General features: G+C 42.5%; 1 protein-coding gene across 1 annotated transcript in view; it reads right to left on the bottom strand.

The window, feature by feature from the left end:
- The window catches only part of PDZD7 (PDZ domain containing 7), a 57,916-nt gene that overhangs the window by 32,219 nt on the left and 9,692 nt on the right, over nucleotides 1-16,005 (bottom strand). Inside the window, exons 6-7 of the mRNA XM_015410344.1 lie at nucleotides 13,145-13,366; nucleotides 110-275 (exon numbers count right to left, since the gene is read on the bottom strand). Coding sequence (XP_015265830.1) covers nucleotides 110-275; nucleotides 13,145-13,366 — 388 coding nt within the window. The remainder of the gene's footprint in view (nucleotides 1-109; nucleotides 276-13,144; nucleotides 13,367-16,005) is intronic.

The following is a 16,005-nucleotide window of genomic DNA, read 5'->3' as shown; positions in this document are numbered from 1 at the left end:
CCCCCCCCCAATGGATTGATCTCAAACCACATCAGAAATCTAGGTAGAAACTTGGCTAGGAAAGGTGTCTAGTGTTTACTCCTATCCCCCATCTTTGCCCCAGTAATACCTTCAATGGGTGAGTTGATGAGGATAACTCTTCCCATGGGAGATGAAGTACGGATGCCTCGGTAGTTCCCATTCACCATCCGGTTCTGCTTGCTCAGTAGGAGACGGTGAGCAGTGCTGATATCACTACTGGAGCCCCGAGAGTGAGTGGGGTAAATAATATCCCCCTCGAAAGAATCAAGAGCATGTGCCATAGCTTTACTGGATGCTGGTTGTTCATGGAGGGAGTTTCACTCTTGGACAATCTCTGTGGATGATTTGGATAAATGCTGAGTTCTGGGCAATGGAGAAGCTTGACTTTTTCAGGAGAGTTGGGCTATTTTGTTACATTTTGGCCCCTATGTTGCTTCCCACCAGTGGAAACAGATGTTGGACATATTTTAATGAATCAAAGTATTATCTCATGTGACCTCATTTTGTTTTGTTGTTGTTACCACTGAGTTCTGTCCTTGTAAAATGTATCTGTTCTTAAAATGCAAGATCCAGTGGGAACATTTTGCTTTTCATAGGTCCAGATCCAGGCTCCTTCCACACAGATTTGCTGCATGAATGATAATAACAAAGATAAAGTCAGATTCTGTACACTCATTTTGTGATGCATCCTATCCAAGGAAACCAATCTCCAGTTCTCTCTCAAGTTTCTAAATATTTAGGACAACAATTGTATTTTAAAAACATTTTACCATTCACAAGACCGAGAAATTCCAATTTAACAAATAAAATTTGTGACTGTAAGAATTTCAGTATAACTGTTACTCTTATGTCCTGATGTGGATAACCACGGCTAGCTCCATCTCATCAGATCTTGGAAGATAAGCAGGGTCTGCCCTGGTTAGTATTAGGACAGGGGACCACCAAGGAAGACCACAAAGTTAATCTCTTGCCTTACAAACTATATGGGAGTGCCATGTTGCCAATTTCCACCACCATTACCCCTGCCATACAGCTCTTATTGGGTTCTCTATTTCAGGTGAATAATCGAATGCTCATTCATCTTAATTCCAGGGAACTTTACATTTGCTGTCCTATATAATATGGTTGATGGATGCATTCTCACATTGCTAGCAGTGAATGTGTCAGCAATAATTAAAATAATAGCATTTTGAAAGTGGTAGGACTATTATTTTCCATGGGGTTTCAGATTAAAAAAATGAGCAAGGAAATGTTATCTGAGAATGAATGAAACTGCCATGACCTGGATGGCCCATGGTAGTCCAATCTTGTCAGATCTTGGCTGCTAAGCAGGGTCAGCCCTGGTCAGTATTTGGATGAGAGACCAAGCAAGCAGGTCCAGGGTCACTATGTACAGCCAAGTAGTGGCAAAACACCTCTGAACGAGTCTTGCCTTGAAAACCCTCTGGGATCGCCATAAGTTGGCCATGATTTGATGATACTTTCCACCACCACAACAAATGAAACTAGCTCAGCAAAACTGAGACGGTTTATTTAGAAGAGAAAATGGATCACATCCAATGATTTCCTGAGTTACAACAGGAAGGCTATAGTCTGGAACATATCTCGATCTTCTCTTCTCTTGACTTCAGAGGTACACCTCCAGATTTATGATGTGGTAATTTCTGTCAAAATTAACTTCTAAAGAATGACTGGATTTACATCTGTTCAGCTGAAACCAGAACTGAGTATTAGCCTAATGTACTTCTAAAGAATGCAGCAGAATAACTTAGAGCCATATCTACACAAGTTTACCATGGGTCAATGCCAAGTTGAAGTTGTTTCATGTTGTATAAGGTATCTAATACTTTGAGCAGGGATCATAATCCCCTGTTTCACTTTGGAAATAATACTCAAAGCAATGGATGGATATGTTATCCAGTACTTCAGTATTATATTTTAACAAGTTTAATGAACAGTGAAAAACTGAACTCATAATCCATTCAAAATAAATTAATTTAATGAATAATTTCAACTAAAAATGAATGACATTCAAAAATAATTAATTTTGGCTATTTCATGTTTATAATGCAATGGGAGAATTCTGAGCCCACTATGATCAGTATCGGGGTAAAATAAACAATGTAGAGATGTACCAGTGTCAGAATAATACTTAAAGATAAACCACAATGTTCAAGATGCAGGTACATTTTTTTTCTGTTTGTGCAAATTTATTCAGTTGAGAACATACATTATTACTATGAACATGCATTATTATGCATTCTTTACATGAGGGTATTTCAAATATGGTAATCTATGCATATGACTGGCAAACCCTACTAATAGACCTCACAGGGACAGTCCAGTTGCCACATCATAACTTTGAGGGAGACAGAGGCAAATGGTTATTAAATAACAAAAGCCAAACTGAAGCAAGTGTAATTATGACAGCCAATTCACTGCAGGAATTCTGGTTCAACATTGCTTCATCTGAATTTTAGAATCTCACCTTAAATTCGCAGCATTCAACAGAGTTACTTCACCTTTAAAAAGGGAAATACTGAGAAGAGAATCAGACTCTGCTTCCTTTGATGTTACTGAAAGTTCTTTCCTCTAGTTGCAAACCACCCCCCATTTAACTCTAGAGTGTATTCTGTATTTTTACTTGTAATCAACTCTGCATGCTGTAAGCACTAGCCTGTAATCTCTCAGCCCATATGCTACATTTCCAGCAATTTCAGACAGCGTAAATATCTAAAGCTTTCACTCTGAGCACATCCACTGTAACCTCCTGAATAACAATTTGTAAGAGCTTCTGTGCCCCAAACAAGGGCTTCGATACAGCAGAGCTGACAGGGTCATTCTATCTGAGAAGCTGAAGAGCTCTGGAAAGCCCTGGAGACCTCTTCCTTTCTGCCACGCAATCACCCGGAGAGAGGGGAGGGGAGGGGGGATTTTCCAGGCAATTCAGCACCAGTGAGATGCAAGCCCCATTCTCTCCTCTCTCCCCCTCCTGCTCCGCTCTCAAAGGCTGTTGCCTTGCTTGCACATTAGTTGGAGTGCAGCCTGCTTGCTGAGTGACCTGACCTTAATAAATAAGTGATGTCATCCCTTCCATTAGAGACACAGCACGGGGGCGGGGAACTTACAAACACTTGTGGGATAGATACGGACTATGCCCCACTCTGACACCAGGCCATTTGTAGGTAACATGCCTCTATGAACTAATTGCCCTCTTTGGCCCCTTTTGCCAGCGGAAAAGGAACTTTCAGCACCTTGGACAGGTCAAGCTGTCTGGTCCCTGGAAATACCTGCATTAAATTGCAGTCTTCTACCTGCAGGTAAACCTTCCCTTGCCTTATGCCCTTGTTTATGCAGGCAGTTTTCCTCTTGACCTGGCACAAAAGGATCCACACACAATTATGAGACAAAGAGCCCTCATAGAGATGTAAATAATCTCTGAACAGTTAGCCCCCCTCATGTACCCCCTTACCTGTTTCCATGTTGCTCTGCAAACTTCTTCACCTGGGACAGTCACACAGTTGAGCCTGAAAACCTGGTGGTTGCGAGCTGCATCACCCAACCTATTACATGGATTGGCTGGTCAGACCAGGAACTAGCATATTCATAGGCCAGAATAGCTGCCAATTATTCCCACTACTTCCTCATTGAATCTACTGTAGGTGGAAGGAAATAAGCCGGTCAAGTGTATCAGGACTGTACTTTTTAGCAAGCACAGAAGAAAAGGAGCAGCTCAAACAGGTAACCTTGCTAGTTGTTTGTCTTAAAAGCAGGGCTATATCTCTAACAATATTTGTTCTGAAGTCAAACTGAGCATACTGTTGCCAAGAAGGGATGTATATAGTGCTGGTTTCTTAGTGACCAGAAATGCTTTATAAGACATTAAGATATGTGATTGCAATTATTTTCTGCACTTTGATAGTTGGATGATTGAATATGTTGTTTCTTTTTTTGGTATGTTTCTGAAACAAAAGCAAAAATACACTTTTTGCGTGGGGGAGGATTGAACATCAGGTGCATTGACTTAGCATTAGAATAAAGTTGCATTCAATTCACTTTTCCATTGACTTGTTTAGTAGATAAGCACGTACTATCCATTAAAAACATCAGCATATAATCCTTCCTTACCATGCATTCTGACATGGCTCTTTAGAAGCTTTGGTAGATAAAGGTTATAAGTGGATTTCTTCAAAAATAGAAATGGGATGGAATAGCAGGGACCCAGCTTCCCAAAGTGACTGCTGGAAAGCCTTATTTCCACTGCATCTATACACCTTCTTTGCCCCAGTATTAAGGGCACTCCCACATAAGCATAATACCTCTGCCCTTAACTGCTCAGTAAGATGGTTATTAAATTCTTCTCCAAAAATAATTGATACTGAAAAGACCACTTTAAATAACTTGCTCTCGCTCTGGCATTTGTAGAGATACACTGGATACACAGAGCTAGATTTTTGGAGAAATGATTTGGCAATTCTGTTAAATAAGGTTATACATTAAGATAGCAACAAATCAAAGCCCAAACTGAAAATGCCCCATTTGCTAATGTATTCAGAAGAGTAGCTGTTTTAGTGTGTTGAAGCCAAGAAAAACAGAAATCAAGGAACACCTTTAGTCTAATCCATACTGGGGTGGGGATTAATTAAATTGATAATACTGGGAAATGTTATTCTGGCACCTGGCATTCTTTCTTTTTTTCAAAAACTTTTTTATTTTGGATTAACAAGTTCAACATTTATCTATCAACCGTCAGATCCATTTCTTTTAACTCCTCCCCCCCCTTTTGGTGGCTTCCCGCAATGCTTCTCCCTGCCCACAAATATTTTCACATTTCAAGGTAACATTTTTTTTCCTTACAGCTCTAACCTTAGTACATTTCAATCCTAATAATTGTCTAAATACAGTATAGTATTTTTAACATCCCAATTTCTTTCTAAATATTCTTTAAAGTCTTTCCATTCTTCAAAAAAATCTTTATCTTCTTTGTTACTTAACTTCTTAGTTAATTTGTCCATTTCTGCCATAAATAGGACTTTCTGTATCCATTCCCATTTATCTGGAATTCTCTCCTGTTTCCAACATTGTGCATATGTCATTTTTGCCGTAGTAATTAAATACCATAGCAATGTCTTTTTTTGTACATTTACTTCTTCCATCTTTAGACCTAGAAGTAGTATCTCCGGTTCTTTCTTAAAATTACATTTCAAAATTTTTTGCATTTCTTCATGAATTTCTGTCCAAAAAGTCACAGCTTTGTCACATGTCCACCACATATGGTAAAAGAAGCCTTATTTTCATTCATATATGCTATTTTCTTTGGAGTCATGTACCACCTATACATCATTTTATAACAGTTTTCTTTTACATTAGTACATGTTGATATTTTAATAGAATTTTTCCATAAATATTCCCAAGATGACATAGTCACCTCCTTATTTATATTTACTACCCATTTAAGCATTTGCTCCTTAACTAACTCATCCTCTGTAAACCATTTTAACAAGACTTTATATAAATTAGATATCATTTTTTTCCCTTTTGCCTCCCACACTGCCTCCATCTCATTTTTATCCTCTCTAAAACCATATCTTTTTTTATCTGTTCTGAATAAGTCTACAATCTGTGCATATCTTAACCAATCATATTCAAAGTCTAGCTCTTCTCTTTTTCTCATCACAAAGTCTTTTCCTTTTACTTTCAAAATGTCTCTATATGGCAACCAATCTTCGCCTTTATGTCTCGAATACGGTGTAATTACTTCTGCAGGTACAATCCATAGTGGTCTCACCTCATTAAAAAATCTTCTGTATCTCAACCAAGTCCTATATAGTGATCTTCTTATAAAATGATGGTTAAAAAAATTATCCGCTTTTGTCTTTTCATACCAGAGATAGGCATGCCAACCAAATCTACAATCATGTCCTTCCAACGCTAGCAACTTCTTATTGTCCAAATTTATCCACTGCTCTATCCAGGTAAAGCAAATTGCTTCATAATAAAGTCTCAAGTTCGGTAACTGAAATCCTCCTCTTTCTTTGGCGTCACAAAGAATTTTCATTTTAATTCTTGGTTTTCTTCCCGCCCAAATAAACTTTGAAATCTCTTTTTGCCACTGATTTAACACTTTTATTTCTTTCAATATCGGAATGGTTTGAAATAAAAACATTAAACGAGGTAGAACGTTCATCTTTACCACCGATATTCTTCCCAGCAGTGACAAATTCATAGTGTCCCATTTTTTCGGCACCTGGCATTCTTGAGGTATACAAGGGTCAGAAGATTTATATACATGGATTGTGCCCCCAGATGACTGCAGCAGTAGGTCTGTTTGGCCAAATACAGCAGTAAATGACAATTTAACTGCAGACTCATTGGCTTGGGGAGGGCTTTGAGTTTAAGGATCTTTGAGCCCTAGGTGGGTCAACTCAGAAGTAAGCCCCATTCTATCCAAGCGACAGTTACATGAGGATAGTGACAGTTATGCTGAGGACGGTGATGATTACCCTCTTGGCTGCCACTTCCTACCTCTCACTCCCCCCCCCACTCATCCCCCTAGGAGACAGGGACACAGTTGTAATTGGAAGTACCAGTGCTGTATGAATACTGTAAACCATGAATTGTTTTAATTAGCTTTTAAATTGTTGGTGTTGTTTGGTTATATGTTTTTATTACTGTTGTTCATCGCTCAGAGCCCTGAATATTCAGGGTCTGAGCAATTTAGAAATCCAAATGATAAATAAATAAATCCCAGGAAAGTGTTCCTAGAATTGCAGTCTATTTAGGTGGGATCTGCTCTTGTATTCTGTTCTTGCTAGTTCAATGCCGCTAAGCACAAGAGCAAATATTTGGTTGCAGATGCTGGCATACAGGCAGGCAGTACTATGACTGGGACAGAGGAATGGAGGCAATTGTGACACTTGCCTCCCTGGTGCCAGGCAGTATCTGTCATGTGTATTGTAGCCAGTAAGGCCCAGGAAAACAGGCAGGGCCAGGCCAGATGAAGTGCAAGAATTAACAACAAGGATTTGAGATCTCTTGATGTCTACAATTTTCCTTAAAACAGATGTGGGTAGGAGATGGGGGGTGGACCCTTCTTCCTTGAATCCCTTGATTTAACTCCCTCATTGCTATTAGCCCCATTATTGGGGGGGGGGGAGATACAGAAAAAAATAGTTAATAAACTACAGGCTAAAATATGCATCTTGTGGAATCCTTGTGTATTCACACAAGTCCACCCATTCATGTCTTAGATGTGTGATTATCTGATCATTCCGCATCACTAATCTGCTGGTTCAGGATCTGAGACCTCCCAAACAACTATATGTTTCCCCACTATCAAATCATACACACACACCCTGCTACTCTTAGCTTTGGCAGAGAAAAAAGACAGGCAACCTCCCACTCACATGTAAGAAAGCAATAGGGGAGGGAAAATCTCCCCCCCCCCTTCAGAAACAGAGCTGAATGTGAGACAAGGAGAGTAAAGCTCTGTCCCTGCTGTGCCTCATTTCAGCGTCTGAAGCATTTTTCTTCCCAGCCAGGCCTCCTATATTATAAGTAAGCTAGGCTGGGAGGAAAACATTGAAACCAACTGGTAACTCATTTCTCTTTTCTCTGCTCAGGAATCTTGGGCCAGCTTATGCTTCCCTCATGCCTGCTGTGCAACTGGACATTTAATTCCCTAAGAAACAGAGAGACTTCCTCATATTTGTCTGAAACTTGGCAAGGGAGATACCATGGCCAAGGAGTACAATGTTTGAAAATCCCATCTAAATTGCATTGAAAACAAGGGGGGGGGGATCACAGCCACAATTACAACAAATGGAAATGAATTAAGGAGATATTATAATAAATATAATAAAAAATCTTAGATCACTATTAATGAACCAGATATTTAGGCCCCTGCCACATGGCAGGGAAAACACAGTGAAAAGCCGCACCAAAGTTTACGGGCGCTGCGGCGGGATCCCACGCACCCCCAAAGCCGCAGCGCGTCACTCCCCGGGGAGGAAGAGTCGGAGGGAAGGGGGAGGCTGCCGAACTGCACATGCTCAAGCTCCCGGACCAAAACCCCTTGTATGAACAGGGCCTTAATATACCTAATTCTCAATGTGGCCAAATCTATAGATACCTAAATCTGGAGACTGGAGCTATGAACAGACAAGACAGACTTTTCTACAAACTCAAGACATGCCCCAAGTCTGTAGAAAAATATGAAATCTAAAACAAACTAACAAACATACATGGGGAGGGGGGGAAGCTCCAAAAATAATATAAGCCATGTCTGTATCTTTAAGAAACCTCTGTTGCTATCTCTAGGCAACTACAGCAGTATTGCCAGTTGAAGCCTTGGTATCTATCAGTAAAAGGCAGGGAGAAGGGACAGAGCCCTTTCCAGGGCTATTTTGGCCTTTGAGGGAGGACTCATTGGGACCAGGCCCACCAGCAACCACAGGACAACTATGTGAGTTCCATGATTCACCAGGCCTGCTACTTTTCACCACCAGCCACCCCACAAAACTCAGTGTGGTATAGTAATCAGAATTTCAGACTAGGATCTGGGAGACCCAGGTTTCAATCACCACAGATTTCAGGTTTCAATCACCCAGGATCTGGGAAACCCAGGTTTCCATCAAGCTACCATGGACACTTGCTGGGTGACTTTGGGCCAGTTACACATTTTGGGCCTAACTTACCTCACAGGGCTGTTGTGAGGATAAAGTGGAGGAGAGGTGAATGATGTAAACTGATTTTGTTCTACATTTTTGAGAAAGGCGTGGTATAAATGTAGTAAATAAATAATGTAGCTGAAGATGGAGAACAAATAAAAGGTATGTTGGTTGATGGGTTGAAGGAGAGAAGGAAGCAGGAAAAGGGAAGGAAATAGCATGGGGAAAGGGATCTAGAGGGAAATGAGGGTAAGGAATATATAAGAACATAAGAAGAGCCTTGCTGGATCAGACCAATGGTCCATCTAGTCCAGCATCCTGTCTCACATAGTGGCTAACCAGTTCCTCTGGACAGCTAACAACAGGGCATAGAGGCTGAGACCTTTCCCTGATGTTGCCTCCTGGCTCTGGGATTCAGAGGATTAGTGCCTCTGAATGTGGGGATTCCCCTAAGTCACCATGGCTTGTAGCCAATGATAGACTTATCCTCCATGAATCTATCTAATCCCCTTTTAAAGATGTTTATTCCTGTGGCCATCATGACATCCTCTGGCAGCAAATTCCACATTTTAATCACTCTCTGTGTAAAGTAGTATTTCCTTTTGTCTGTTCTGAAACTACTGCCCATCAGCTTCATTGGATGCCCTTGAGTTCCAGTATTTTGGGAGAGGGAGAAAAATTTCTCTTTGTCAACTCTCTCCACCCCCTGCATAATTGTATAAACCTCTATCATGACCCCCACTTAGTCATCTCCTTTCTAAACTGGAAATGTCCCAGGCTCTTCAGCCTTTCCTCATAGGGAAGGTGCTCCAACCCCCTAATCATCTTGGTTGCCCTCCTCTGTACTTTTTCCAGCTCTGCAATGTCCTTTTGGAGATAGGGTGACCAGAACTGTACACAGTATTCCAAATGAGGCTGCACCATAGCTCTTTACAATACATTACAATATCAGCCATTTTATCCTCAGTCCCTTTCCTAATATTCCCTAACATAGAGTTTGCCTTTTTCACTGCTGCAGCACACTGGGTTGACACTTTCATTGAGGTATCCATGATGACCCCAAGATCTTTTCCCTCAGTCTCAGCAAGTTCTGACCACATTAACCTATACTTGAAGCTGCAGTTTTTTTGTCCCAATGGACATCACCTTACAAGAGAAACCGAGGTTCCCCTCACAAGTTCTTGTACATTGCCCAGCACACACAACTGGATCTGACCAGGCAGCCAGCACTGCACAACTCAGCCAGCAGGGGGAGGAAAAGGAGGAAAAAGTGAGAGCCTATGGGGGTTTTCTGAGAAGGGACAGAGTGGAGAAGGGGAAAAGAATATGTCCCCCACAAGTCCTTGTGAGTCCCCTGCTTGTAAATAATATACTTGTGCTCATCCCATCATTAACCATTATCAATTAATTCCTATTGAAATGTGGTGTGTTTCCCATCGGAAGTACTTGTGCTTGTTCAAATTCATAGGGTAGTTGCCCAGTTGAAATGTATGATCTAGTGGGTAGGCAGTGTACTGGGTGCACTTCTGATCCTTGAAATCTTGCACTGCATATGGATGCCATTACACCTTCAAGTGTATACACTGGGTTGTCCCTCTTTAAAAAGGTACACTCTGTCACAGATGGAAGTAGAGCTTCCCAGTACATCCATATAGGAACAGCTTCTTTTTCTATTGCTCCATCACTGTAGTGCACAACCAAAAGCACAGGCAGGGTTCCAAGCAAAAGCAGATACCTTTTCTCCTGAGATGCTCCCATACTAGAGAAATCAACTACAGAGCTAGGTTTTGGGGGATTTTGTGTGAGGGCAATCGATACGGTTCCATCAGAGTGTTGGATCCCCCATGTCTGATCTGGCTAGGCTATTGAAAAGTGAGAGCATGTCCTAGAATCCTCTAAGACAGCGGGGCAGAATCTGCTTTAATTCAGGGGCCAGAAAACTATGTACCTTTCATAGGCAGCAATGGCTTGTTTTCTAACTAAAAATACAGAATTCCAATGGAATAAACAACTAATTGATACAGAAAAATAGTCTTGGGAAGATTTTGAAGAAATCTACAGAGATGATAAAAAAGAAAAAAGTGACTTTTATTGGATCTCACCGTATCAAAAAGTGACATGGATTAGATGGGCAGTGATGACATTAAGACAAAATACCTTCTGGCATTAGGGCAACTATGAAGACCAGATAAATTGCAATCAAGCCAGCAAAACTAACCCCAAGGTGGTTGTGGTGACAGAATCCTCCATCTACTTTGATAGCCCTTCACAGGTTTGGGTACTGAAGTTTCTTCTTTTCCATGATATAGGTTGGCATGTCTCATAAGCTGCAGATGGGGCAGGCAATATTTTTGGCCCATGCACTGAACAAAATGCAACATCTACCTGTGAGGTGCTGGTATGCTGGTAAACAAAAAGGTGTGGTGTGGAGATGAGAACTGTGCTAAGGGGTGAAGGGTGGTGGCACTCATGGCTTTTACTTTTCAAAAAGGTGGTGGCACTTTACATTTCACTGACAACCTCCTATGCCCATCTCTGCACTGAGCAACTGTGCTGTGTGCCAGCACAGTACAGCACCAAGCACTAGGACAGGGCTGCTAGCACCTACAGGTGATGGGACCAGAAAGAGCTCTGGTTGATGACATTGCTGCTTTGGAGATGTGCTCCATCCCAGCCTATCTTGGCTCCATCCCAGCTTTTTGGGAGAAGCAAGGGAGCAGCCATGCTGAACAAAATGGTTTGTTATGCCACCATTTCCCATGCATACTGGGGGTTGCCAACCCCAGAGCTGGAGGCAAATAATAAAGGGAAATCCCATTATATAATAAAGAATAAAATCTTACTAAGATACAGCAGGCAGTTGAATACTTTAAAATTTCATGAATTTCAGTGGAAGAATGGAACAGAACACAAACATCAAATCCTTTCAGCAAAAAAAAAAAAATCTTTAAAGTGGTTACCTGTGGTTGGATTATACCTATTTCATACTGACATCCTTGGCTACTACAGGCTAGCCCAAATATGAAGCTATTTAAATGCTTCTAAAATATTGTTGGCTTTGGCCCTTGCAAAATTTTCAATGGGAGGGTAGAGAGTTCCAATTAAAGCAGCTCTATACATTCTCACGTTGTGCATATTTGGTAAGCTAAGGCAAGGATGGCCAATTTCTCTATTTTCATTCTATCCTCAAGCACTATTCCAGGGGCCAGAACAATCCAGTCCTCTGTTTCTTTCCTAAAGGTGTGTAACTGAGATACTGCAAGACTACTTTGTGAGATTTCAAAGCCCATTTGGGGGACTGCTAGAGGGAGAAGGAAAGGGGAGACACTGTAGCCACTACCCTCAGAAGTAATAAGGAAAAGCAAGGTCAATGGGAGTGGGGAAATGAGTTTCCTTCCCCCCTCAAATGTCTTTGTGGACCCCCATAGTTCTATAATACTGTTGACATCACTCATCTGTAAGGGGTTTATGGAGCACATGCCCTTGGGTTACATGAGGTCATCAACTGAGAGTGCAGAAGATCTAATGCACTTCCTGAAAGATACATTCAAGGTCCTTTGCTTTCCACATTATGCATGATAACAATATAATAAAATTTATATTTTATAAACATACAGCCACGCTGCTGCTTTTCCTTACAAGCAAAAATGTGAACAGAATTGTTATTATGCCTTCGGTAAAATCTATCAGTGTAACTATTGCCCAGATAGAGTTGCCGGAGTACTGAATCTGGCTCATGGGCTGCCAGCAGGCAACCCTGGATAAGCGATATAGTCCAGCCACTAAATTGGAACTGCCTCTCCAGAACACGGATGAGACGGAATTCATATAAAATACACATGGTGCTTCTCCAAATAGCTCTTGGTTGGGAAACTGGAAAAGAGTAAAGGAAGGGTCCCTGACTCAATGGCAGAGCATCTGCTTTGCATGCAGAAGGTCCCAGGTTCAATCCCCGGCATCTCCAGTTGAAAGGATCAGGTAATATATGATGTGAAAGACCTCTGCATGAGGCCTAGAATTGCTACTGCAAGTCTGAGTAGACAATATTGATTGTGATGGACCAAGGGTCTGATTCAGTACAAGGATACCCTTAGGAAAAAAATAACATTCCCAGTGAAACTGTGACGATATGTTTGGCATACTTTTGATTAAAAGTTCATAGAACTAAAAGGGCCAGCAAAAAATTGCTTCATGTGGATTGTCAGTTGCCCATCCCTCATACAGAGTGACGTACAGATGCCATTAGAGCATATGGAAGCAAATGTTTCTTAGACATACTCGGACCATGCTGTTAAGTTTCATCTACCAATCGTATGCACCAGATGACCACCTGATCTTAAAAGTAGGCTACTATTCATGTGTGAGGGTAAGTGTATGTATTATTTGCTTGTGGATAGTTAAATGGCATAACAAATATATCTTTATAAAGAACAGCTCCTTTGGGCATTTCTTGCATGTCCACCTGTGCTTTCCTCCCCATTAAGTTGTCTCAAGGCTGGAGCTCCGCAGGTCTTGCAGTAGACTTCAAAAAGACTGGCCACCGAGTGCATGCGGTAGAAGATGCCCAGTGGCAGGGAGATCTTGACCACAATGGCCCAGAGTGTGAAACCATAGAAAGACTGCTCAATTTGGCTCACCAGGTGTGGGCGGGTCCCATAGGCGTAAAGAATCCACACCTAGACAAACGAGGGGGGGGGAAGGGACACAATAATTTAAGTGATTTGCAAAAATGCTGATGATATCAGGGCTGCTTCATAGATTATGGAAATATATGTTCACTATAGGTATCTGTAGTGACCACTATAACACACAGTGGGGTTTCATGCATCTGAAAACACATGGTACATACAACCTCTGGAACTGAAACTGACTGAGACTCCAGGGTATGCAGCTTCTACAGCCTATACATATTTCCCCTTCGCACATTACAGTATTCATTGTGGTGGTCAGAGTGTCTCCCTCTCTGAGCTCATGTGCCAATTCCTCTCCACTAGCAACCCCTCCTTTCCTGATAAAGAGGTACACTCTGCAGTGAACCATTTGGGAGTATTTTCAATCATTGCTCCAGCCCTTGTCAGTTTGTACTATCTCAGAATCACACAATTAACATTCCCCTATATAACCCCCTCCCCAAAAAACCTCATAGAAAAACAAAGAGTTTTTCTATGAATTTTCTATGGATTAAAGTCTGGCTGTAGCAGATCACTGTGAAGTGGTGGAGAATTCAGGTATGCGGTTCTCCCTTCTGCATAATACTAGGAAGTTTATTTCATTTGCCTTTTATGAACATGCAAGTTGGCCAGATAATTAATGGTGATTTTTATTCCTGGGGCACAGATAATTGCTTTAAAATTGCTAGGCTTCCTAAATCTAGGGAAACCATCTTCAGCTACACTATTAGGATCTTTGATTATGCTTGCAATCTAACCATTTTAAATAAGGTGGGCCCAGAGATTCCTGTGATATATTTTGGGGGTTGGATTCTGTGAAACAAGCACAGCTGCAACAACACTCCTTACACACTCTCTCTCTCTCTCTCTCTGCATCTGCCTTAAGCGGCAAAGTATAGCCCAAAATACAGTATAAGGAGCATGTGCTGCAACTCTATGTCTACTTGCTCAGAAGTAAATTCTATTATTTCAGGAACAGCTCTCCTAAACAGCAGATGAGTAAGTAGCCTGTTTCTCAATGGTGCCATTTCGGATTGTACAGAGGGTAGGGTGAGTGCTTACATGACTGAATGGTCCCACACAAAAATAATTCCCTGCACAAACAAAGCTAGATGTTAAGTTGAAGGGGTTCAAGCATAGCTTTCTTCCTGAGATCTAGATAGCTATGTATGGAAGAGCATTCAGTCTTGTGAGCCCCCAACGTGTTAGCTGGAGTCACACAGCCCAGAAACAGTTCACTTCCTCATCTGTTGCTTAGGAGATCTATATTGGGGGCTGTCTTGCAAGTGGTGGGTTTAGGGTTGTGCTGCACAGACACTGTTGGCTATGTCAGTGCTGTGGCATTTCCTAGTCTGTTTGCAAATAAAAAGAGATCAAAGTTAAACCAAACATGTAACTAGCAGGGATCCAGAGAAAAGCATTTGATTATATCAAAGCTTATCTTGGCCTCTGAAAGCAACATTGGTTAAAAATGCATTTTATTGGGTTAATGTCAAAGGCTAAATATGGGCATTATTTTAAAAGCATAAACAGCATCTCCCTTCAGTTGATTCCCTTCTGCCCTCTACTGGTTATGTAGAACATTGCACATCCTAGCCTTCCCAGCCACCGGATTTTAAAAGCACAGTAGTTGCAGAAGCTACACAAAGATGTTATACTTTTCAAAGGTGGGATGACAGGCATGAATCCAACAGGCTAGTATTTTCAGCTTCATGGAGATAACAGCAATGAGAGGAGGAGGAGAGCTGTTTTTTGTACCTCACTCTTCACTACCCGAAGGAGTCTGTGTGGCTTACAACTGCCTTTCTTTCCTCTCCCCACACTTTGTGTGAGGTAGGTGGGGCTGAGAGAGTTCTGAGAGAACTGTGGCTGACCCAAGGTCATCCAGCTGGCTTCATGTGGAGGAGGGGGGAATCAAACCCAGTTTTCCAGAGACCATACCTGTTGAGCTTTTGCCTATTACAAGGGGTCTTTTGGGGCCGGAGTGTGCCAGAGTGCCGCTCCGGGAGCTGAGGAGCTGGCAAAATGATGGCGGCAGCAAGCCCCGCCCCCAGCTCCCCACCCTGTGGCCCATCGCCGCCTTCCCGGGGCTGGCACCAGAGCGCTGCGACCCTAGGGAGGCATGAGGAGGCCCGTCACCACCTCCCAGGGCCTGTGCCAGAGCGCTGTGGCCCCAGGGAGGCCAAAGGATGTCTGTCGCTGCCTCCCCAGGCCAGTGCCAGAGCGCTGCAGCCCGGAGGAGGCCGGAGGGTGCCCATCGCAGCCTTCCTGGGGCCCGCGCCGGAGTGCTGCAGCCCAGAGGAGGCCAGAAGATGCTTGTCGCCGCCTCCCCAGGCCAGTGCTGGAGAGCTGTGGCCCAGAAGAGGCCGGAGGAGGCCCGTCGCCACCTCCCTGGGCCAGTGCCAGAGCGCTGCGGCCTGGGGGAGACCAGAAGATGCTCCCCGCTGCCTCCGTGGGCCAGCGCCGGAGCAGGGTAAGTGAGGGATCTGTGGGAGAGAATGAAAGGAGGAAAAGAAAAAAAGAGCAAGAAGGGAAGGAGGAGGGAAAGAGAGAGAAGGAAAGAAGAAGGAAAAGAGAGGAAGGAAGGAAAAGAGAGAAAGAAAAGGAGGGAAAGAAAGAGGGCAAAGAAGTGGAGGGGGGGGGGC

The sequence above is a fragment of the Gekko japonicus genome, unplaced genomic scaffold (genome assembly GCF_001447785.1).
Source record: "Gekko japonicus isolate JY-2015 unplaced genomic scaffold, Gekko_japonicus_V1.1 scaffold1568, whole genome shotgun sequence".
In the NCBI taxonomy this organism is placed as follows: domain Eukaryota; kingdom Metazoa; phylum Chordata; class Lepidosauria; order Squamata; family Gekkonidae; genus Gekko; species Gekko japonicus.
The sequence above is the reverse complement of the archived record's forward strand: the minus strand, read 5'-3'. Positions and strand labels throughout refer to the sequence as shown.